Source organism: Poromitra crassiceps (genome assembly GCF_964638095.1).
Source record: "Poromitra crassiceps genome assembly, chromosome: 2".
Classification (NCBI taxonomy): Eukaryota; Metazoa; Chordata; class Actinopteri; order Beryciformes; family Melamphaidae; genus Poromitra; species Poromitra crassiceps.
Window position 1 is genome coordinate 14,646,848 of NC_139624.1, and position 23,331 is coordinate 14,670,178.

General features: G+C 44.5%; 1 protein-coding gene across 1 annotated transcript in view; it reads left to right on the forward strand.

Moving 5' to 3' along the window:
- dnah5l (dynein, axonemal, heavy chain 5 like) overlaps window positions 1–23,331 on the forward strand; it is a gene marked incomplete at both ends in the record, with an annotated part of 185,082 nt that overhangs the window by 146,325 nt on the left and 15,426 nt on the right. Inside the window, 10 exons of the mRNA XM_083661022.1 lie at window positions 34–138; window positions 3,035–3,148; window positions 4,167–4,343; window positions 5,162–5,356; window positions 7,111–7,266; window positions 16,115–16,297; window positions 18,549–18,719; window positions 19,867–20,118; window positions 22,552–22,678; window positions 22,841–22,962. Coding sequence (XP_083517148.1) covers window positions 34–138; window positions 3,035–3,148; window positions 4,167–4,343; window positions 5,162–5,356; window positions 7,111–7,266; window positions 16,115–16,297; window positions 18,549–18,719; window positions 19,867–20,118; window positions 22,552–22,678; window positions 22,841–22,962 — 1,602 coding nt within the window. The remainder of the gene's footprint in view (window positions 1–33; window positions 139–3,034; window positions 3,149–4,166; window positions 4,344–5,161; window positions 5,357–7,110; window positions 7,267–16,114; window positions 16,298–18,548; window positions 18,720–19,866; window positions 20,119–22,551; window positions 22,679–22,840; window positions 22,963–23,331) is intronic.

Here is a 23,331-nt window from a genome sequence, read left to right on the forward strand (position 1 = left end):
TGTGTGTGTGTGTGTGTTTGTTTGTGTGTGCAGGCTAACCTGGCCATGCAGGAGGCTCGTCTGGGCGTGGCTCAGGCTGAGCTCGCACACGCTCAACAACAACTGGACGCTAAGCAACAAGAGCTGAACGCCGTGCAGGTCACACACACACACACCACACACACACCACACACACGCACACATACATACACACACACACACACACACACACGCATACACACATCATCTGGAGTCCATTTCTGTTTTTCTAGATTGTGTCAGAAGATGCTTGAAGCCTCTTGTTTTTCTCAACGTTTTCTTCTTCTCGTGTTCATCCTGTTACTTCTGTGCTTGATTTAAATGTACAAACTAAATACATTCCTCATATCTGTTACTTCTGTGCTTGATTTAAATATATAAACTAAATACATCCCTCATATCTGTTACTTCTGTGCTTGATTTAAATATATAAACTAAATCCATCCCTCATATCTGTTACTTCTGTGCTTGATTTAAATATATAAACTAAATACATTCCTCATATCTGTTACTTCTGTGCTTGATTTAAATATATAAACTAAATACATTCCTCATATCTGTTACTTATGTGCTTGATTTAAATATATAAACTAAATACATTCCTCATATCTGTTACTTCTGTGCTTGATTTAAATATATAAACTAAATACATTCCTCATATCTGTTACTTCTGTGCTTGATTTAAATATATAAACTAAATACATTCCTCATATCTGTTACTTCTGTGCTTGATTTAAATATATAAACTAAATACATTCCTCATATCTGTACATCACGCATTGCACATATGTAGGGCGCCAAGCACATAGTGAGCCATCACACCCTCCCCACAATGGAGGATGACTGACAGCAGCTGAGCAGATGCAAACCGGGCAAGGCACCGGGCCGGACGGCATGCCAGCTAGGCTGCTCAAGCTCTGCGCCATGGAGCTCTCCTCCATCCTCTGCTCCATCTTCTGCTCCATCCTCTGCTCCATCTTCTGCTCCATCCTCTCCTCCATCCTCTGCTCCATCTTCTGCTCCATCTTCTGCTCCATCCTCTGCTCCATCTTCTGCTCCATCCTCTCCTCAATCCTCTGCTCCATCCTCTGCTCCATCTTCTGCTCCATCCTCTGCTCCATCTTCTGCTCCATCCTCTCCTCCATCTTCTGCTCCATCTTCTCCTCCATCCTCTGCTCCATCCTCTGCTCAATCCTCTGCTCCATCCTCTGCTCCATCCTCTGCTCAATCCTCTGCTCCATCTTCTGCTCCATCCTCTCCTCCATCCTCTGCTCCATCCTCTCCTCAATCCTCTGCTCCATCCTCTGCTCCATCTTCTGCTCCATCCTCTGCTCCATCTTCTGCTCCATCCTCTGCTCCATCTTCTGCTCCATCCTCTCCTCCATCTTCTGCTCCATCTTCTCCTCCATCCTCTGCTCCATCCTCTGCTCAATCCTCTGCTCCATCCTCTGCTCCATCCTCTGCTCTGCTCCATCCTCTGCTCCATCCTTTGCTCAATCCTCTGCTCCATCTTCTGCTCCATCCTCTCCTCCATCTTCTGCTCCATCTTCTCCTCCATCCTCTGCTCCATCCTCTGCTCCATCCTCTGCTCCATCCTCTGCTCCATCTTCTGCTCCATCCTCTCCTCCATCTTCTGCTCCATCTTCTCCTCCATCCTCTGCTCCATCCTCTGCTCAATCCTCTGCTCCATCCTCTGCTCCATCCTCTGCTCAATCCTCTGCTCCATCTTCTGCTCCATCCTCTCCTCCATCCTCTGCTCCATCCTCTCCTCAATCCTCTGCTCCATCCTCTGCTCCATCTTCTGCTCCATCCTCTGCTCCATCTTCTGCTCCATCCTCTGCTCCATCTTCTGCTCCATCCTCTCCTCCATCTTCTGCTCCATCTTCTCCTCCATCCTCTGCTCCATCCTCTGCTCAATCCTCTGCTCCATCCTCTGCTCCATCCTCTGCTCTGCTCCATCCTCTGCTCCATCCTTTGCTCAATCCTCTGCTCCATCTTCTGCTCCATCCTCTCCTCCATCTTCTGCTCCATCTTCTCCTCCATCCTCTGCTCCATCCTCTGCTCCATCCTCTGCTCCATCCTCTGCTCAATCCTCTGCTCCATCTTCTGCTCCATCCTCTCCTCCATCTTCTGCTCCATCTTCTCCTCCATCCTCTGCTCCATCCTCTGCTCAATCCTCTGCTCCATCCTCTGCTCCATCCTCTGCTCAATCCTCTGCTCCATCTTCTGCTCCATCCTCTCCTCCATCTTCTGCTCCATCTTCTCCTCCATCCTCTGCTCCATCCTCTGCTCAATCCTCTGCTCCATCCTCTGCTCCATCTTCTCCTCCATCTTCTGGGAATCATATAGGACAGCAACAATTCCCACCCTCTGCAAAACATCCACCATCATACCCAAGAAACTAGAGGTGCACCGATCGATCGGCACGCGATCAGAATCGGCAGATTTTGACTTCAAATATGCGATCGGCTGATTGCAGATATTGCTTTATTGTTGCCGATCTATGCAGCCGATCGTAAAAAACACAAGACAGCCCATTTCTCCGCCGAGTTAATTGGTGTAAAAAAACAACACATTTTCATGTCTTCAATGTCTATCGTTTCACTTTCATATTGTGCTCTATCGTTTATATCATTGTGTTGCAAATCACATGCTTTCCTCAGTGTTTTTTTTAACTCATCTCCACACCGCACCAGACTCTGTCAACACGCCCCCTTGCGTCTAGAGTCACACAAATCAGCCGGAGAAGCAGGGAGAAATTCACCTCCAGTCATCCACAGTCAGCCTACAGAGGCATTTGCGCTGTGTTAAGTTTCGCTTCTTCATCGATAAGCCAGCCTCAATGTTGTTCTGTGTTCGGTGTGTGTCGGTGCGGGTCCACCCCTAGACAACGATAATATTTCAGATTGGACTGGGCTGACTGTAACACTGCTCTATCTGAACGTCCAGGCGATGTGTGTGTGTGTGTGTGTGTGTGTGTGTGTGTGTGTGTGTGTGTGTGTGTCTAAACGTCCAGGCGCTGTATGACGCCGCCATGAAGGAGAAGCAGGACCTGGAGGACGACGCCCAGGCCTGCCGCCGCAAGATGTCCAACGCCACAGCTCTGATCGACGGGCTGGGCGGGGAGAAGGTGTGTGTGTGTGTGTGTGTTGTATATGTACAGTATGGCTATAAACCTGTTATTTATTTTTGCCTCCGCCAAGGAGGGTATGTTTTCGGTTGCATTTGTTTTCGGTTGCATTTGTTTATTTGTTTGGGTCCCCGCCTACTAGCTCTAGTGTGACCAGGCCTGGACTGGGACAACAAAGTGGCCCTGGTATTCTTTGACCCGGCCCACCACAATCGGTCGGACACGACCCACCTGTACACCATCCTTACGGTCCCCTTAAATAGTGTAGCGGTCCTGGGTCTGGAGGCACGTTGGTCCTTGGCCAAAGGGATTGTCCCTTTGGTCTGATGGGTAATGTGCTGGGCTTGTAAGGGAGACCTCGGGTTCGATACCAGCCTCGCCTGTGTTGTTACAATATGCATACTGTACTGTTCCCCCAAACAACTACAAAGCTGACGAGTGCCAATAGGTTTTTTTCCCTCCCCAAAATGTTGCCTATCTTTGGAGTGTTATTTAGCTACCTTCCTGACAAACTATCATGGCATGGTTGGTAGAAATCGATTCCTTAGGTCTTCTAGTTTCATATGCTACCAGAAACTTCACTCTGGCTTTAAAACTGAGCCTGTTGCAGCCTCTGAACGTAAATGTTAAAAATTGGGATATTTCGCAAATATCGCGATATTTCCGAAAATCTGCCTAATCCGGCTACTAATGTGTATGTAAAAACTGTTGTCTGTATTTTTTTTATTTATTTATTTATTGCAATTCTCTAGCGGACCACCAGGCGGAGCCACAGTTTGGGAACCAATGGTCTAGATTATTTATGGCACAAACACAAAAACTGGATACTTCAAAAATGCGATCATACCTAGGATACAACAAGTCCATGTAAATGCGGTTGATCTCTCCATCATCCATCCCCTGTGTGTGCGTGTGCGTGTGCGTGTGCGTGTGCGTGTGTTTGCGTGTGTGCGCGTGTGCGTGTGTGTGTGCGCGTGTGCGTGCGTGTGTGTCTGTGTGTGTTTGTGTTTTGTTGCAGGTGCGCTGGACGGACAGCCTCACGGCGTTCCAGGCTCAGATCTGCCACCTGGTGGGCGATGTGCTGCTGGCCACCGGCTTCCTGTCGTACGCCGGACCCTTCAACCAGGAGTTCAGGAACCTGCTGCTGGAGCTGTGGAGGAGAGAGATGAGCAGGCAGCACATCCCCTTCACTCCTGTGAGCTTCAACTAACTGTCAGCAACAGCGCCCTCTGGCGGCAGAGAGCAAATCAACCACTAGCGACACTAGTGACTAGCTGAAGAAGAAATGCTCCTATTTCACATCCCACCTCAAGCAGCTATTTTGTGTCGCAAATGCAGGAAGTAACACAATATAAAAATCAAGGCCACTGCACTGACATCAATTGTATACAATTTGTATACAGTTATGTACAGTAGAAGAAGAGCACCTAGTAGCTCACTGTCCATTATGTTCCTTACTGTTCCCCTCCCCAGAGGTCCACAATGGAAATAAGCCTTTTGGTTTTATTATGTTTTTAACCTCGATGGTTTTTAATTGTATGAATTATAACTGTCAAATCAATCCAATCCTCCAACACCGCTTCCAGCACCAACGATGTAGATCCACCCTTGGGTCAGTCCCATTCATTGTCAATGCTGCCCCCTAGCAGCTCAAAGTCAGCGTTGCAGTGTGACTAACTAACTAGCAAATGGTTGGACGGACAGACGGTCAGAGACCAACCCATACTCCACACTTTCGTGGGGGACGATCATGGTGTGAGATTCTTCTCGACCGTGCAAAACTTCTTGCGAGAAAGAACAAAAAATTGCGAAAGTGCAAAACTATTGTAGGAGAACTCAAAACTATAAGGAGGAGGACTTACACAACTGTTAGCAAGTGAAGAAAAAAAACACTGCAAAGAAGTGTCAAACTTTTGTGAGGAAACAAAACAAAACGATTGCCACATCTTTCCCTCCCACCCCTCTCCCTCCCGCCCCTCTCCCTCCCACCCCTCTCCCTCCCGCCCCATGCAGGACTTGAATGTGATTGGTCTGCTGGTGGACAACGCCACGGTAGGCGAGTGGAGCCTGCAGGGTTTACCCAACGACGACCTGTCCATCCAGAACGGCATCGTGGTGACGAAGGCGTCGCGCTACCCACTGCTCATAGACCCCCAGGGCCAGGGCAAGGCCTGGATCCAGAGCAGAGAGAGAGGCCAGCAGCTACAGGTGAGGATCCAGAGCCGAGAGAGAGGCCAGCAGCTACAGGTGAGGCTCCAGAGCAGAGAGAGAGGCCAGCAGCTACAGGTGAGGCTCCAGAGCAGAGAGAGAGGCCAGCAGCTACAGGTGAGGCTCCAGAGCAGAGAGAGAGGTCAGCAGCTACAGGTGAGGCTCCAGAGCAGAGAGAGAGAGGCCAGCAGCTACAGGTGAGGCTCCAGAGCAGAGAGGGTGGAAGGATGGAGGCTGGGAATGAAATAGAGGTTTGTAAAGTCTGGGACTGTTGGCCTCCCCTAAGACAAAGCTAGGAAAAAAGCTGCATTGAATGAATGAGCCGAATAAGGCTCTGCTGTATCTACAAACACAACACAATCAATATCCTAATCTATAATCCGAATCTGATTAAATTATTCACCAAGGCTATTCCCTGCGTTGCCTAGGATAATGTTTCTGAACCATAAGTACTTCCTCTGTTGCCCAGGTAACGTTTCTGTTATAGAATGGAATTTCACCACTCCTCATCCGCAGTTTAATGATTCAAACAGCTTATATAAACCAAATTGAATGAAACCAGGAGCCAGAAAGATGTCTTATGAAAGTATATTTAAAGCCATAACATTCTCCTATAAACTGCATTATAAAACGGCTCTCTCAAATCAAGCAATCTGATTGGTTCACAGCCATTGTATAATTCCAGTAACCGAGTTCAATAACCCATGGCCATGGGTTATTGGTTGCCATGGCAACTCTCTTACTAAGAGAGTAATAATAAGGCTTACCTCAAATGACAACGTAGAAAAAAAAATGGCGGAGACAGCTGTCAGATCCTTGTGAATCGATCTTCACTTATAACTTTACTAATACTTCGCAGAAAATGATGTTTTGTACAAGAATAGATGCGGGCTAATGTCTTCTTTGCAAAAGATAGGCTGTTAACCCCGCATTTAACCCCGCATTTAACCCCGTAACGTTAGTTGGTGTCGGGCTTTGCAGAAAGCACTCAGCTTCTCGGCAAGCGCTGAGAATGCAACGCTGCGCTCGAGCTGCCTGTCGGGGTTTCCAGAAAGCTCTCAGCTACTCAGCAAGCGCCAGGATTGGCCAATGTCAACTTCAGTCTCCAGAACGATCCAATCAAATCACCCGCATGTTCTTGCGGTCCCGCCTTACAGTAGTGTTTCAACTGACTCTATCAGAATGACATGCCAGTCGGAGTCGGACTTATAGTATTATTATTATTATTATATTATCATACTTGGAAACCGTTTTATAAAAGCAATATAGCACTCGAGCTGCGTGTGTTGTGGAATATATCCCCCTGATCAGCTGTTATCCCACGAGGCCGCAGGCCGAGTGGGATAACTGCTGAGCAGGGGGATATATTTGGCACAACACACTGGCTCTCATGCTATATTGCTTAATTATAGGAGTGACTGAATCTCAATGTACCATCTGATCAATGTACAGAGTCTCAATATTCAGTGGCGATTGACAGTTTGACACACGCTTTATACTCAAAGGAAGGCAGAGAGAAACAGAGAGGAGGGGAGAGGAATGTATGAATAGTTTGGAGTGTGCGTCAGCGCAGTTCAACTGGGAGACTGTTCAACTGGTCATTGTCATGCTGAGTTTCTGAAGGCTAGAGCAAAGGGGAGAAATCTCCTCCTATGTGTCTGCCTGTCCAAATATGCATTTGTGAGATGTCACAATTACTTCCTCTGTTGCCCAGGTAACGTCTCTGAACCCTAAGTACTTCCTCTGTTGCCCAGGTAACGTCTCTCAACCATAAATACTTCCGCTCCCACCTGGAGGACAGCCTGTCTCTGGGACGGCCCATGCTGCTGGAGGACGTGGGCGAGGAGCTGGACCCCGCGCTCGACAACGTCCTGGACAAGAACTACATCAAGTCTGGATCCACTTTTAAAGTAGGACAGCTGGACACCGGAAGTCCCCACTGCTAATAACCCAAACCCTGTTCTGAACGATGTACTGTAGTGAAAAAATATAATATAATATAATATAAAAAAATATTTCAACTAGTGATACAGTAACTCAGTGTTTGGAGTAGAGACTAGGGCTAAAGACAGACAGTTGACTCTGTCACAGTAACTCAGAGTGTTTTGGAGTAGAGACTAGGGCTAAAGACAGACAGTTGACTCTGTCACAGTTCAGAGTGTTTTGGAGTAGAGACTAGGGCTAAAGACAGACAGTTGACTCTGTCACAGTAACTCAGAGTGTTTTGGAGTAGAGACTAGGGCTAAAGACAGACAGTTGACTGTGTCACAGTAACTCAGAGTGTTTTGGTGTAGAGACTAGGGCTAAAGACAGACAGTTGACTCTGTCACAGTTCAGAGTGTTTTGGAGTAGAGACTAGGGCTAAAGACAGACAGTTGACTCTGTCACAGTAACTCAGAGTGTTTTGGAGTAGAGACTAGGGCTAAAGACAGACAGTTGACTCTGTCACAGTAACTCAGAGTGTTTTGGAGTAGAGACTAGGGCTAAAGACAGACAGTTGACTCTGTCACAGTAACTCAAGAGTGTTTTGGAGTAGAGACTAGAGCTAAAGACAGACAGTTGACTGTGTCACAGTAACTCAGAGTGTTTTGGAGTAGAGACTAGGGCTAAAGACAGACAGTTGACTGTGTCACAGTAACTCAGAGTGTTTTGGAGTAGAGACTAGGGCTAAAGACAGACAGTTGACTCTGTCACAGTTCAGAGTGTTTTGGTGTAGAGACTACGGCTAAAGACAGACAGTTGACTCTGTCACAGTAACTCAGAGTGTTTTAGAGTAGAGACTAGGGCTAAAGACAGATAGTTGACTGTGTCACAGTAACTCAGAGTGTTTTGGTGTAGAGACTAGGGCTAAAGACAGACAGTTGACTGTGTCACAGTAACTCAGAGTGTTTTAGAGTAGAGACTAGGGCTAAAGACAGATAGTTGACTGTGTCACAGTAACTCAGAGTGTTTTGGTGTAGAGACTACGGCTAAAGACAGACAGTTGACTGTGTCACAGTAACTCTCAGAGTGTTTTGGAGTAGAGACTAGGGCTAAAGACAGACAGTTGACTGTGTCACAGTAACTCAGAGTGTTTTAGAGTAGAGACTAGGGCTAAAGACAGATAGTTGACTGTGTCACAGTAACTCAGAGTGTTTTGGTGTAGAGACTACGGCTAAAGACAGACAGTTGACTGTGTCACAGTAACAGAGTGTTTTAGAGTAGAGACTAGGGCTAAAGACAGATAGTTGACTGTGTCACAGTAACTCAGAGTGTTTTGGAGTAGAGACTAGGACTAAAGACAGATAGTTGACTCTGTCACAGTGACTCAGAGTGTTTTAGAGTAGAGACTAGGACTAAAGACAGACAGTTGACTGTGTCACAGTAACTCAGGGTGTTTTGGAGTAGAGACTAGGGCTAAAGACAGACAGTTGACTGTGTCACATTAACTGCAGAGTGTTTTGGAGTAGAGACTAGGGCTAAAGACAGACAGTTGACTGTGTCACAGTAACTCAGAGTGTTTTGGTGTAGAGACTAGGGCTAAAGACAGACAGTTGACTGTGTCACATTAACTGCAGAGTGTTTTAGAGTAGAGACTAGGGCTAAAGACAGACAGTTGACTGTATCACAGTAACTCAGAGTGTTTTGGAGTAGAGACTAGGGATAAAGACAGATAGTTGACTGTGTCACAGTAACTCAGAGTGTTTTGGAGTAGAGACTAGGGCTAAAGACAGACAGTTGACTGTCACAGTAACTCAGAGTGTTTTTGAGTAGAGACTAGGGCTAAAGACAGACAGTTGACTGTATCACAGTAACTCAGAGTGTTTTGGAGTAGAGACTAGGGCTAAAGACAGACAGTTGACTCTGTCACAGTAACTCAGAGTGTTTTGGAGTAGAGACTAGGGCTAAAGACAGACAGTTGATTGTGTCACATTAACTGCAGAGTGTTTTGGAGTAGAGACTAGGGCTAAAGACAGACAGTTGACTCTGTCACAGTAACTCAGAGTGTTTTGGAGTAGAGACTAGGGCTAAAGACAGACAGTTGACTCTGTCACAGTAACTCAGAGTGTTTTGGAGTAGAGACTAGAGCTAAAGACAGACAGTTGACTCTGTCACAGTAACTCAGAGTGTTTTGGAGTAGAGACTAGAGCTAAAGACAGACAGTTGACTGTGTCACAGTAACTCAGAGTGTTTTGGAGTAGAGACTAGGGCTAAAGACAGACAGTTGACTCTGTCACAGTAACTCAGAGTGTTTTGGAGTAGAGACTAGGGCTAAAGACAGACAGTTGACTGTGTCACAGTAACTCAGTGTGTTTTGGAGTAGAGACTAGGGCTAAAGACAGACAGTTGACTCTGTCACAGTAACTCAGAGTGTTTTGGTGTAGAGACTAGGGCTAAAGACAGACAGTTGACTGTATCACAAGTGTTTTGGAGTAGAGACTAGGGCTAAAGACAGACAGTTGACTCTGTCACAGTAACTCAGAGTGTTTTGGTGTAGAGACTAGGGCTAAAGACAGACAGTTGACTGTATCACAGTAACTCAGAGTGTTTTGGAGTAGAGACTAGGGATAAAGACAGACAGTTGACTGTGTCACAGTAACTCAGAGTGTTTTTGAGTAGAGACTAGGGCTAAAGACAGCCAGTTGACTGTGTCACAGTAACTCAGAGTGTTTTGGAGTAGAGACTAGGGATAAAGACAGACAGTTGACTGTGTCACAGTAACCCAGAGTGTTTTGGAGTAGAGACTAAGGCTAAAGACAGACAGTTGACTGTGTCAGAGTAACTCAGAGTGTTTTGGAGTAGAGACTAGAGCTAAAGACAGACAGTTGACTGTGTCACAGTAACTCAGAGTGTTTTTGAGTAGAGACTAGGGCTAAAGACAGCCAGTTGACTGTGTCACAGTAACTCAGAGTGTTTTTGAGTAGAGACTAGGGCTAAAGACAGACAGTTGACTGTGTCACAGTAACCCAGAGTGTTTTGGAGTAGAGACTAGGGCTAAAGACAGACAGTTGACTGTGTCACAGTAACTCAGAGTGTTTTGGAGTAGAGACTAGGGCTAAAGACAGACAGTTGACTCTGTCACAGTAACTCAGAGTGTTTTGGAGTAGAGACTAGGGCTAAAGACAGACAGTTGACTCTGTCACAGTAACTCAGAGTGTTTTGGAGTAGAGACTAGGGCTAAAGACAGACAGTTGACTGTGTCACAGTAACTCAGTGTGTTTTGGAGTAGAGACTAGGGCTAAAGACAGACAGTTGACTCTGTCACAGTAACTCAGAGTGTTTTGGTGTAGAGACTAGGGCTAAAGACAGACAGTTGACTGTATCACAAGTGTTTTGGAGTAGAGACTAGGGCTAAAGACAGACAGTTGACTCTGTCACAGTAACTCAGAGTGTTTTGGTGTAGAGACTAGGGCTAAAGACAGACAGTTGACTGTATCACAGTAACTCAGAGTGTTTTGGAGTAGAGACTAGGGATAAAGACAGACAGTTGACTGTGTCACAGTAACTCAGAGTGTTTTGGTGTAGAGACTAGGGCTAAAGACAGACAGTTGACTGTCACAGTAACTCAGAGTGTTTTGGAGTAGAGACTAGGGCTAAAGACAGACAGTTGACTCTGTCACAGTAACTCAGAGTGTTTTGGAGTAGAGACTAGGGCTAAAGACAGACAGTTGACTGTGTCACAGTAACTCAGTGTGTTTTGGAGTAGAGACTAGGGCTAAAGACAGACAGTTGACTCTGTCACAGTAACTCAGAGTGTTTTGGTGTAGAGACTAGGGCTAAAGACAGACAGTTGACTGTATCACAAGTGTTTTGGAGTAGAGACTAGGGCTAAAGACAGACAGTTGACTCTGTCACAGTAACTCAGAGTGTTTTGGTGTAGAGACTAGGGCTAAAGACAGACAGTTGACTGTATCACAAGTGTTTTGGAGTAGAGACTAGGGCTAAAGACAGACAGTTGACTCTGTCACAGTAACTCAGAGTGTTTTGGTGTAGAGACTAGGGCTAAAGACAGACAGTTGACTGTGTCACAGTAACTCAGAGTGTTTTTGAGTAGAGACTAGGACTAAAGACAGCCAGTTGACTGTGTCACAGTAACTCAGAGTGTTTTTGAGTAGAGACTAGGGCTAAAGACAGACAGTTGACTGTGTCACAGTAACCCAGAGTGTTTTGGAGTAGAGACTAGGGCTAAAGACAGACAGTTGACTGTGTCACAGTAACTCAGAGTGTTTTGGAGTAGAGACTAGGGCTAAAGACAGACAGTTGACTCTGTCACAGTAACTCAGAGTGTTTTGGAGTAGAGACTAGGGCTAAAGACAGACAGTTGACTCTGTCACAGTAACTCAGAGTGTTTTGGAGTAGAGACTAGGGCTAAAGACAGACAGTTGACTGTGTCACAGTAACTCAGTGTGTTTTGGAGTAGAGACTAGGGCTAAAGACAGACAGTTGACTCTGTCACAGTAACTCAGAGTGTTTTGGTGTAGAGACTAGGGCTAAAGACAGACAGTTGACTGTATCACAAGTGTTTTGGAGTAGAGACTAGGGCTAAAGACAGACAGTTGACTCTGTCACAGTAACTCAGAGTGTTTTGGTGTAGAGACTAGGGCTAAAGACAGACAGTTGACTGTATCACAGTAACTCAGAGTGTTTTGGAGTAGAGACTAGGGATAAAGACAGACAGTTGACTGTGTCACAGTAACTCAGAGTGTTTTGGTGTAGAGACTAGGGCTAAAGACAGACAGTTGACTGTCACAGTAACTCAGAGTGTTTTGGAGTAGAGACTAGGGCTAAAGACAGACAGTTGACTCTGTCACAGTAACTCAGCGTGTTTTGGAGTAGAGACTAGGGCTAAAGACAGACAGTTGACTGTGTCACAGTAACTCAGTGTGTTTTGGAGTAGAGACTAGGGCTAAAGACAGACAGTTGACTCTGTCACAGTAACTCAGAGTGTTTTGGTGTAGAGACTAGGGCTAAAGACAGACAGTTGACTGTATCACAAGTGTTTTGGAGTAGAGACTAGGGCTAAAGACAGACAGTTGACTCTGTCACAGTAACTCAGAGTGTTTTGGTGTAGAGACTAGGGCTAAAGACAGACAGTTGACTGTATCACAAGTGTTTTGGAGTAGAGACTAGGGCTAAAGACAGACAGTTGACTCTGTCACATTAACTCAGAGTGTTTTGGTGTAGAGACTAGGGCTAAAGACAGACAGTTGACTGTATCACAGTAACTCAGAGTGTTTTGGAGTAGAGACTAGGGATAAAGACAGACAGTTGACTGTGTCACAGTAACTCAGAGTGTTTTGGAGTAGAGACTAGGGCTAAAGACAGACAGTTGACTGTGTCACAGTAACTCAGAGTGTTTTAGAGTAGAGACTAGGGCTAAAGACAGACAGTTGACTGTGTCACAGTAACTCAGGGTGTTTTGGAGTAGAGACTACGGCTAAAGACAGACAGTTGACTCTGTCACAGTAACTCAGAGTGTTTTGGAGTAGATACTAGGGGCGTTTTCACACTGGAACGTTTAGGTCGACTTAACTGAGTTTTGGGGCCGAACACGGCGCGACTGGGTCAGTGTGAACATGCCACTCGAACTCGTAGTCGATGTAACTCACTCGCTCTCGGTCCAGCTGGAGAGGGTGGTTTCAGAGCGGCTTGCGTCGCCCTAACCCTAACCCTAATGCGGCGTGAGTGATGTGTGAACGTGCGCCGACTTCAGCTCGTCCTAATGCTGTATTTCTAATGTTAACATCAATGGGGCGTTCACAAACATTGAATAAACAGTTATTGGACAAATTTCCACCAAGGGCATAGCAAGCCTAGCGTTACAAACGTTAATATTTACAACTTACCTGGCTGTTCGCCGATAATATCTGCGTATAGTGAAGGCTTCACGGTTCAACAGAATCAATCTGTGCCTTGTCCTGCTTTGTCTGGAGATTCACATCCGCCGCCTCCAGTACATGAAAACATTGTTTTCCAGACGCAGCCGTGCCTCGTTTTCAAATTCAACACTTTCCCGATATTGAAAGAGACAAACGATGTAAACATCCCAGGCTTCCTTTCCGGGTGGAATTACGCTATAGGCGTCTACTTCCGTCTGGTTGGCATGGATACATGACGCTACACTCTGTAGAACGACGGCCTGGGCGCGGTGATAAAAAGCATATGTGAAACGGAGCCGCTCTAGTTGAAAATTGTCTACTTTTCACTGCTGCGGCAGCGTCTGGCTCGACCCAAATATGTGTGAAAACGCCCTAAGGCTAAAGACAGACAGTTGACATGTATCACAAGTGTTTTGGGGTAGAGACTAGGGCTAAAGACAGACAGTTGACTGTATCACAAGTGTTTTGGGGTAGAGACTAGGGCTAAAGACAGATAGTTGACTGTATCACAAGTGTTTTGGAGTAGAGACTAGGGCTAAAGACAGACAGTTGACTGTATCACAAGTGTTTTGGAGTAGAGACTAGGGCTAAAGACAGATAGTTGACTGTATCACAAGTGTTTTGGGGTAGAGACTAGGGCTAAAGACAGACAGTTGACTGTATCACAAGTGTTTTGGAGTAGAGACTAGGGCTAAAGACAGATAGTTGACTGTATCACAAGTGTTTTGGGGTAGAGACTAGGGCTAAAGACAGACAGTTGACTGTATCACAAGTGTTTTGGAGTAGAGACTAGGGCTAAAGACAGACAGTTGACTGTATCACAAGTGTTTTGGAGTAGAGACTAGGGCTAAAGACAGATAGTTGACTGTATCACAAGTGTTTTGGGGTAGAGACTAGGGCTAAAGACAGACAGTTGACTGTATCACAAGTGTTTTGGAGTAGAGACTAGGGCTAAAGACAGACAGTTGACTGTATCACAAGTGTTTTGGAGTAGAGACTAGGGCTAAAGACAGACAGTTGACTGTATCACAAGTGTTTTGGAGTAGAGACTAGGGCTAAAGACAGACAGTTGACTGTATCACAAGTGTTTTGGAGTAGAGACTAGGGCTAAAGACAGACAGTTGACTGTATCACAAGTGTTTTGGAGTAGAGACTAGGGCTAAAGACAGACAGTTGACTGTATCACAAGTGTTTTGGAGTAGAGACTAGGGCTAAAGACAGACAGTTGACTGTATCACAAGTGTTTTGGAGTAGAGACTAGGGCTAAAGACAGACAGTTGACTGTATCACAAGTGTTTTGGAGTAGAGACTAGGGCTAAAGACAGACAGTTGACTGTATCACAAGTGTTTTGGAGTAGAGACTAGGGCTAAAGACAGACAGTTGACTGTATCACAAGTGTTTTGGAGTAGAGACTAGGGCTAAAGACAGACAGTTGACTGTATCACAAGTGTTTTGGAGTAGAGACTAGGGCTAAAGACAGACAGTTGACTGTATCACAAGTGTTTTGGAGTAGAGACTAGGGCTAAAGACAGACAGTTGACTGTATCACAAGTGTTTTGGAGTAGAGACTAGGGCTAAAGACAGACAGTTGACTGTATCACAAGTGTTTTGGAGTAGAGACTAGGGCTAAAGACAGACAGTTGACTGTATCACAAGTGTTTTGGAGTAGAGACTAGGGCTAAAGACAGACAGTTGACTGTATCACAAGTGTTTTGGAGTAGAGACTAGGGCTAAAGACAGACAGTTGACTGTATCACAAGTGTTTTGGAGTAGAGACTAGGGCTAAAGACAGACAGTTGACTGTATCACAAGTGTTTTGGAGTAGAGACTAGGGCTAAAGACAGACAGTTGACTGTATCACAAGTGTTTTGGAGTAGAGACTAGGGCTAAAGACAGACAGTTGACTGTATCACAAGTGTTTTGGAGTAGAGACTAGGGCTAAAGACAGACAGTTGACTGTATCACAAGTGTTTTGGAGTAGAGACTAGGGCTAAAGACAGACAGTTGACTGTATCACAAGTGTTTTGGGGTAGAGACTAGGGCTAAAGACAGACAGTTGACTGTATCACAAGTGTTTTGGAGTAGAGACTAGGGCTAAAGACAGACAGTTGACTGTATCACAAGTGTTTTGGAGTAGAGACTAGGGCTAAAGACAGACAGTTGACTGTATCACAAGTGTTTTGGAGTAGAGACTAGGGCTAAAGACAGACAGTTGACTCTGTCACAGTAACCTACATTTGGAAACAAATCCAGTTATCACACTATTCACTTTGAGTGAGAAGAACGTTACTGAATGGATCTATAGCCAAACCACAACAAGCTGCACCAGCTGCTCTCTGCTTCCAGCTGCTTGATACACATTTCACTCTTTCCTCTCCTCTGCTGTCTCCTCCTATCCTCTGTCTCCTCTCCCCTCCTGTCTGCTGTCTCCCCTCCTCTGCTGTCTCCTGTCTGCTGTCTCCTCCTATCCTCTGTCTCCTCTCCTCTGCTGTCTCCTGTCCTCTGCTGTCTCCTCTCACTGTCTCCTCTGCTGTCTGCTGTCCCCTCTCCTCTGCGGTCTGCTGTCCCCTCTCCTCTGCTGTCTGCTGTCCCCTCTCCTCTGCTGTCTGCTGTCCCCTCTCCTCTGCTGCCTCCTCTCACTGTCTCCTCTCCTCTGCTCTCTGCTGTCTCCTGTCCTCTGCTGTCTCAACTCACTGTCTCCTCTCCTCTGCTGTCTGCTGTCTCCTCTCCTCTGCTGCCTCCTCTCACTGTCTCCTCTCCTCTGCTGTCTCCTGTCTGCTGTCTCCTCTCCTCTGCTGCCTCCTCTCACTGTCTCCTCTCCTCTGCTGTCTCCTGTCTGCTGTCTCCTCTCCTCTGCTCTCTCCTCCTCTCCTCTGTCTCCTCTCCTCCTCCTCCCAGGTGAAGGTAGGAGATAAGGAGGTGGATGTGATGAAGGGCTTCACCCTCTACATCAGCACCAAGCTGGCCAACCCGGCCTACAGCCCCGAGGTGAGCGCCCGCACGGCTGTGGTGGACTTCACCGTCACCCAGCGCGGCCTGGAGGACCAGCTGCTGGGCCGTGTCATCCTGTTGGAGAAACAGGTTGGTTTAACTGCATGTTCACTTAGTTAGTTAGGGACTAGTCATAGAGAAACATTTCAGTTAAACTGCTTAGTTAATTAGTTAGTTGGTTAAATGGTGGGGCTAGTCATAGAAAAACATTTCAGTTAAACTGCTTAGTTAATTAGTTAGTTGGTTAAATGGTTAGGGGCTAGTCATAGAGAAACATTTTAGTTAAACTGCTTAGTTAATTATGTAGTTGGTTAAATGGTTAGGGGCTAGTCATAGAGAAACATTTCAGTTAAACTGCTTAGTTAATTATGTAATTGGTTAAATTGTTAGGGGCTAGTCATAGAGAAACATTTCAGTTAAACTGCTTAGTTAATTATGTAGTTGGTTAAATTGTTAGGGGGTAGTCATAGAGAAACATTTCAGTTAAACTGCTTAGTTAATTATGTAGTTGGTTAAATTGTTAGGGGGTAGTCATAGAGAAACATTTCAGTTAAACAGCTTAGTTAATTATGTAGTTTGTTAAATAGTTAGGGACTAGTCATAGAGAAACATTTCAGTTAAACTGCTTAGTTAATTATGTAGTTTGTTAAATAGTTAGGGACTAGTCATAGAGAAACATTTCAGTTAAACTGCTTAGTTAATTAGTTAGTTGGTTAAATGGTTAGGGGCTAGTCATAGAGAAATATTTCAGTTAAACTGCTTAGTTAATTATGTAGTTGGTTACATTGTTAGGGGCTAGTCACAGAGAAACATTTCAGTTAAACTGCTTAGTTAATTATGTAATTGGTTAAATTGTTAGGGACTAGTCATAGAGAAACATTTTAGTTAAACTGCTTAGTTAATTAGTTTATTAAATTGTTAGGGACTAGTCATAGTTAAACTGCTTAGTTAATTAGTTGATTAAATTGTTAGGGACTAGTCATAGAGAAACATTTCAGTTAAACTGCTCAGTTAATTATGTAGTTGGTTAAATTGTTAGGGACTAGTCATAGAGAAACATTTAAGTTAAACTGCTCAGTTAATTAGTTGGTTAAATTGTTAGGAACTAGTCATATATAGAGAGACATTGGAGTTAAACTGCTTAGTTGGTTAAAGCTTAGTTGGTTAAAGTGTTAGGGACTTGTCATAGAGAAACATTTTAGTTAAACTGCTTAGTTAATTAGTTGATTAAATTGTTAGGGACTAGTCATAGGGAAACAGTTCAGTTAAACTGCTTAGTTAATTAGTTGATTAAATTGTTAGGGACTAGTCATAGAGAAACATTTCAGTTAAACTGCTCAGTTAATTATGTAGTTGATTAAATTGTTAGGGACTGGTCATAGAGAAACATTTCAGTTAAACTGCTCAGTTAATTAGTTGGTTAAATTGTTAGGAACTAGTCATATATAGAGAGACATTGGAGTTAAACTGCTTAGTTGGTTAAAGCTTAGTTGGTTAAAGTGTTAGGGACTTGTCATAGAGAAACAGTTCAGTTAACCTGCTTAGTTAGTTAGTTGGATAAATTATTAGGGACTAGTCATATATAGAGAGACATTGGAGTTAAACTGCTTAGTTAATTAGTTGGTTAAATGGTTAGGAACAAGTCATAGAGAAACATTTCAGTTAAACTGCTTAATTAGTTGGTTAAATTGTTATGGACTAGTCATAGAGAAACATTTTAGTTAAACTGCTTAGTTAATTAGTTAGTTGGTTAAAGTGTTAGGGAATAGTCATAGAGAAAGTGTAATCAAAGTTTATTATACCAACATTTATATTTTTCATATTCAAAAGCATTCAGTAAGGGTTGGGCTACCCTATTGAAAAATGCTACCTTATCTGTAAAGGGGAGACTCGTGGGTATCTATATAAAACATTCTCATCTTGAGGTGAGAGGTCAAGGGACCACTTTGAAAATGCCCATGCCAGTTCTTCCCTCTGCAAAATGTAACCTAACTTTGGAGCATTATGTTATTTAGCCCCCTTCCCGACAAGCTAGAATGACATGATTGGTACCAATGTATCTTAGGTCTTCTAGTTTCATATGATACCAGAAACTTCGCTCTGGCTTTAAAAGTAAACCCGGTATGATTTGCATCACTATGAAATTTGTAGATTAATTGGAGAAATTGCCAATCACGAGCACAGCGGGAGAAAGGCTCAGAAATTTGGAGTGTTGGCACTGGCAGGTATGTGACAGGTATGTGACTCGAGGGGCACACTGAGTGAGGACGGGGGCCAGTTGCCCATCCCTGCTCTAGTTACAGTAGTTAGTGACTAATCCTACTGACACCTCCACCCCCAGGAGTTGGAGGCAGAGCGGGTAAAGCTCCTGGAAGAGGTGACATCTAACAAGAGGAGGATGCAGGAGCTGGAGGACAGTCTGCTGGTCAGGCTGAGCAGCACCCAGGGGAGCCTGGTGGACGACACGTCTCTGATCCAGGTGCTGGGGGTCACCAAGACCACCGCTCAGGAGGTACACACACACGGCTTCTCTTTTTAAATATTTTAATAGAACTGCATGGACTCAATTATAGGGATGGGAATCACCAGATGCCCCACGATACGATAATATCACGATGTCACGATATGCTAATATTGTGATATATTGAGTATTGCGATTATATTACCTTTTTTCCACTGTAAATTATGTCCCCAAAGGAAAACTTTTGTTTTCTCTAAGAAAAAGTTTGCAGTTCATCTCACTTCAATCATTTTTATTAAAGCAAAATGGGATTGTCAAGCAGCTTGCATGCACCTGACAATTTATATAATAAAATATCGCAACCCACACAACGTTTAGGGGCGTGATCGACCCGTTCTGGAAAGGTACGTTTTGAACCGGCAGTGAGGTACTTTAATTTGAAATAAAATGTATTTCTTGACCCTGTACATACCCTTAGCATTTGGTATCAAGTCTATATCTGTTAGTTTCATAGTTATGACTAAAAGACAATAATCGTCTGATGGTGGAAGTCCCAGTATCGGATCACCACCAAAATCAAATCACTCGTCCGAGTCGTCCCTTAGCCCAAGGCTGATCTGTCCATCAAACTTCACGGAAAACATCAAAAATATATTTTTTAAGAATCCTGCTGACAGACAGACAGACAGACAGACTAAATAGCAGGTGCACCTAAACCTCCTAGTCTGACTTACTAGAAGCAGGAGGCGGAGATAAGCTCTGCCATTGGCTCTGACCATTTCAGTCGGAGTGAAGGCAAATCCCTTTCCGCTCCCTGCATGTTGCTCTCAAATGCCTCCACCGCTGTGAAACAATAACAACAACACTAGCTAGCAAGCTACATGCTGAAATTGGCACGTTTTGGCGAACATTTGGAGTGTGCAATAAAGCAGGCCTGGTTGGTACTTTCGGTGGATGGTTGTAAAGATAACAGAGCCTTTTTTCCCGCTAGACCAGAGTGAGAGTAAGAGGAGCCAGACTCTCTCCTGCATTGGTACAATGCGAAACAAGCAAGCAAGACCTGTAGGCTATAAACTAAACTAAACTAAACTAAACTAAACTAAACCGATCCATCTCTTCCTCTTCCAGGTGAGTGAGAAGCTATAATATAGTAAATTAAATGCCAGTAAACATAATGTGACCTAACCAAACCCAACAGGTGAGGGAGAAACTGACGGTGGCGGCAGAGACAGAGGTGAAGATCAACCAGGCGAGGGAGGAGTACCGGCCGGTGGCCACCAGGGGCAGCATCCTCTACTTCCTGATCGTGGAGATGTCACTGGTCAACGTCATGTACCAGACCTCGCTCCGACAGTTCCTGGGCATCTTCGACTCATCCCTGAGGCGCTCCGCCAAGTCGCAGATCACCTCCAAACGCATCGCCAACGTCATCGAGTTCCTCACCTACCAGGTGGAACATGGGAAATGTAGCTTTAGTTCACAAGGGTTTTTCATCCAGACTCTGTAGAAACAGCTTGTCAGGAAAATAACAATGTGATTCTACTGTCAAAAAGACACTTATTCTGTTCATAAAGATCTTAAAGAGTCATTAAAGGAACACTCTGCCAATTTTCAACCAGCTTTGTATCATTAGAACATCAGTAGTATATCAGAAAACTGTAAACGGTTTTGAAGTCTGTCATTTAATTTGACAGTTATTAAGTGTTAAAGTGTGGACCAGTGACATCACTGGTCCACACTAACTCAAATTAATAACTCATTAACTCAAATCAACTCTCAATAACTGTCAAACTATTCATCATTCATCTAGTTTGACAGTTATTGAGAGTTGATTTGAGTTAATGAGTTATTAATTTGAGTTAGTGTGGACCAGTGATGTCACTGGTCCACACTTTAACACTCAATAACTGTCAAATTAAATGACAGACTTCAAAACAGTTTACAGTTTTCTGATATACTACTGATGTTCTAATGATACAAAGCTAGTTGAAAATGGGCAGAGTGTTCCTTTAAGTAATCTCTGACTTGTATCAGTCTCTATTGCTCTAGTACAGTGGCTTTAACTGACATAACTAATAAAGTCCCATTTTCCCAACGTAGAGCAGTAAGCAGTTACAAAGAGCCTAACTGTACACACTATTCATTCCTATGATGATGATTAGGATGTATTATTAAGTTATGCTTAACCTCTAGGGCTAACCAACCAATACAGTTAGCTCCTACCATTAGCACCCCCAATGGAACATTACAGTCTATCCCTACGTGCACTTGACTGGATTGTGTGCTCCACGTACTTATGTGTTTGTGCGTTTAACTCTCGGGTAAAAATAACTCACATTTCTTTATCTTCTTCATCTTCTCCTCCCGCTATCTGGTCTGGCATGGACCCTGGACCTTTGGCATGGTAGGCTTGGCGTTGCTCAGCTCTGTGGCATGGCTTTGCGTTTGGACTAGCCCAGATTTCATCGCGTGCGGGCTTTCTCGTTCAGGTGTTTGCGAATCCCATCCTCAAATGTGGTTAAGTTAAGTTAAGTTAAGTTAAGTTATCCTTTATTTATCCCCTTGGGGAAATTCATCCTCTGCATTTGACCCATCCTCTACTAGGAACCATCCTAGAACTAGGAGCAGTGGGCAGCCACTGTGCAGCGCCCGGGGACCAACTCCAGTTCTTTTGCCAGTACCTTGGTCAGGGGCACTGACAGGAGTATTAACCCTAACATACATGTCTTTCTTGATGGTGGGAGGAAACCGGAGAGTGGTGTTGCACGGAGATGGGTCAGTATCCTATTATTGGTTCCAGAGTTGTATCAAAGTCTCTCAGAATGTCCGCTGTGACGCTAACCTCTAGTAGCTTGAAATAGCCTCCACACTAACAATGGCATCAGTTGCTCTAATCTCCTATGCGCAGGTCTTCTCAATGTTCACACAGTCAGTCAGCTCTTGGCTTGGCAGCAGCTCCACGTGCATCCAAACAATCATCCAGGCAGCTCCTTAGCTGAAAGCCATCTGCGCCATCTTTGCTCTGGTGTTTCTCCATCTCCAGCTGCGGTCCATGCCAATCAATAAATGGAGACCCGTCACCTTTACCCCCTACCTATACCGCCACCTAGTGTACACCTCAATCCATATCATCTATCTATACCTCCACCTAGTGTACACCTCAATCCATATCATCCTAGATGTGCAGGTACTGTATTTATCACTATACAGCAAAATCCTAATAAATACAGAAAATAAGAGGGAAAAGGTGATATTCTAAATATTAAGGAAATACATCATGATTGTGTTTCACTAAAGGCGATATCATAACAGCAGCTTATCAGAGCGGAGATCTAACAGAAAAGTCTAGTGAAGAGCTGATATCTCACCATACTGAAGAATAAAACTTGATTACAAACTTTACAAATATTCATTATCGTCATCATTTTGTGAATGAATAGTTGATAACTGACTGACATTACTTACTGTACACAATTTCACCCCTTGTCTCTCCCAAATTTAAATTCAAATCTGCTTTATCATCATGACAGAAAGGCTCTCTGTTGCCATAACAGCACGTAAAAGCAATTCGATATAATTGAAGTCAGTGTAGAACAATACAGACACAGGGGCGTTCTTAACAAGACAAAATTTTAATTTTTCATTGTCAGTTTTGAATCTTGAGGAAGGAGGATCCCGCACACTGCTCTTGCTCAGCATCAGAATGTATTGGTCATCCACGTTTCGGTCCCCCTTGACCTTCGTCAAGTGTTTACAGCATTTCTGCCACAATGAATATCTCCTTAGAAAATCATAAACTCATTTGGCATAAACATTACAACAACATTGATACTGGTTTCTCCCAATAACACATTGAAGTCTTTCTCCCCCCTCCCACCCTCAGGTGTACTGTTACACAGCCAGAGGTCTGTATGAGGAGCACAAGCTGCTGTTCACTTTGCTGCTGGCTCTGAAGGTCGACCTGCAGGCCGGGAACATCTCGCATCCGGAGGTGCTCAGCTTCCTCAAAGGTCTCTCTACCTCGGTCTACCTCTGTCTCTCTCCCTCTCTCTCACTAGCTCTCTGTCTCTCTCCCCCTTGCTCTCTTTACCTCTCTGTCTCTCTCTCTCCCCATCTGTCCCCCCCCCCTCTCTCTCTCTCTCTCTCTAACTTCTTGTCTCCTCTCCTGGTAGGCGGAGCCTCTCTGGACCTGAATTCAGTGGAGTCCAAACCACGGCGCTGGATCCTGGATCTGACATGGCTCAACCTGGTGCAGCTGTCCAGCCTGTCGCCCTTCACCCAGATCCTCCAGCAGGTAGAACCACAACACATAGATCATCCAGCAGGTAGAACCACAACACATAGATCATCCAGCAGGTAGAACCACAACACATAGATCTTCCACCAATTAGAACCACAACACATAGATCTCCAGCAGGTAGAACCACAAAACATAGATCTTCCACCAATTAGAACCACAACACATAGATATCCAGCAGGTACAACCACAACACATAGATCTTCCACCAATTAGAACCACAACACATAGATCTCCAGCAGGTACAACCACAACACATAGATCTTCCACCAATTAGAACCACAACACATAGATCTCCAGCAGGTACAACCACAACACAAAGATCTTCCACCAATTAGAACCACAACACATACATAGATCTCCAGC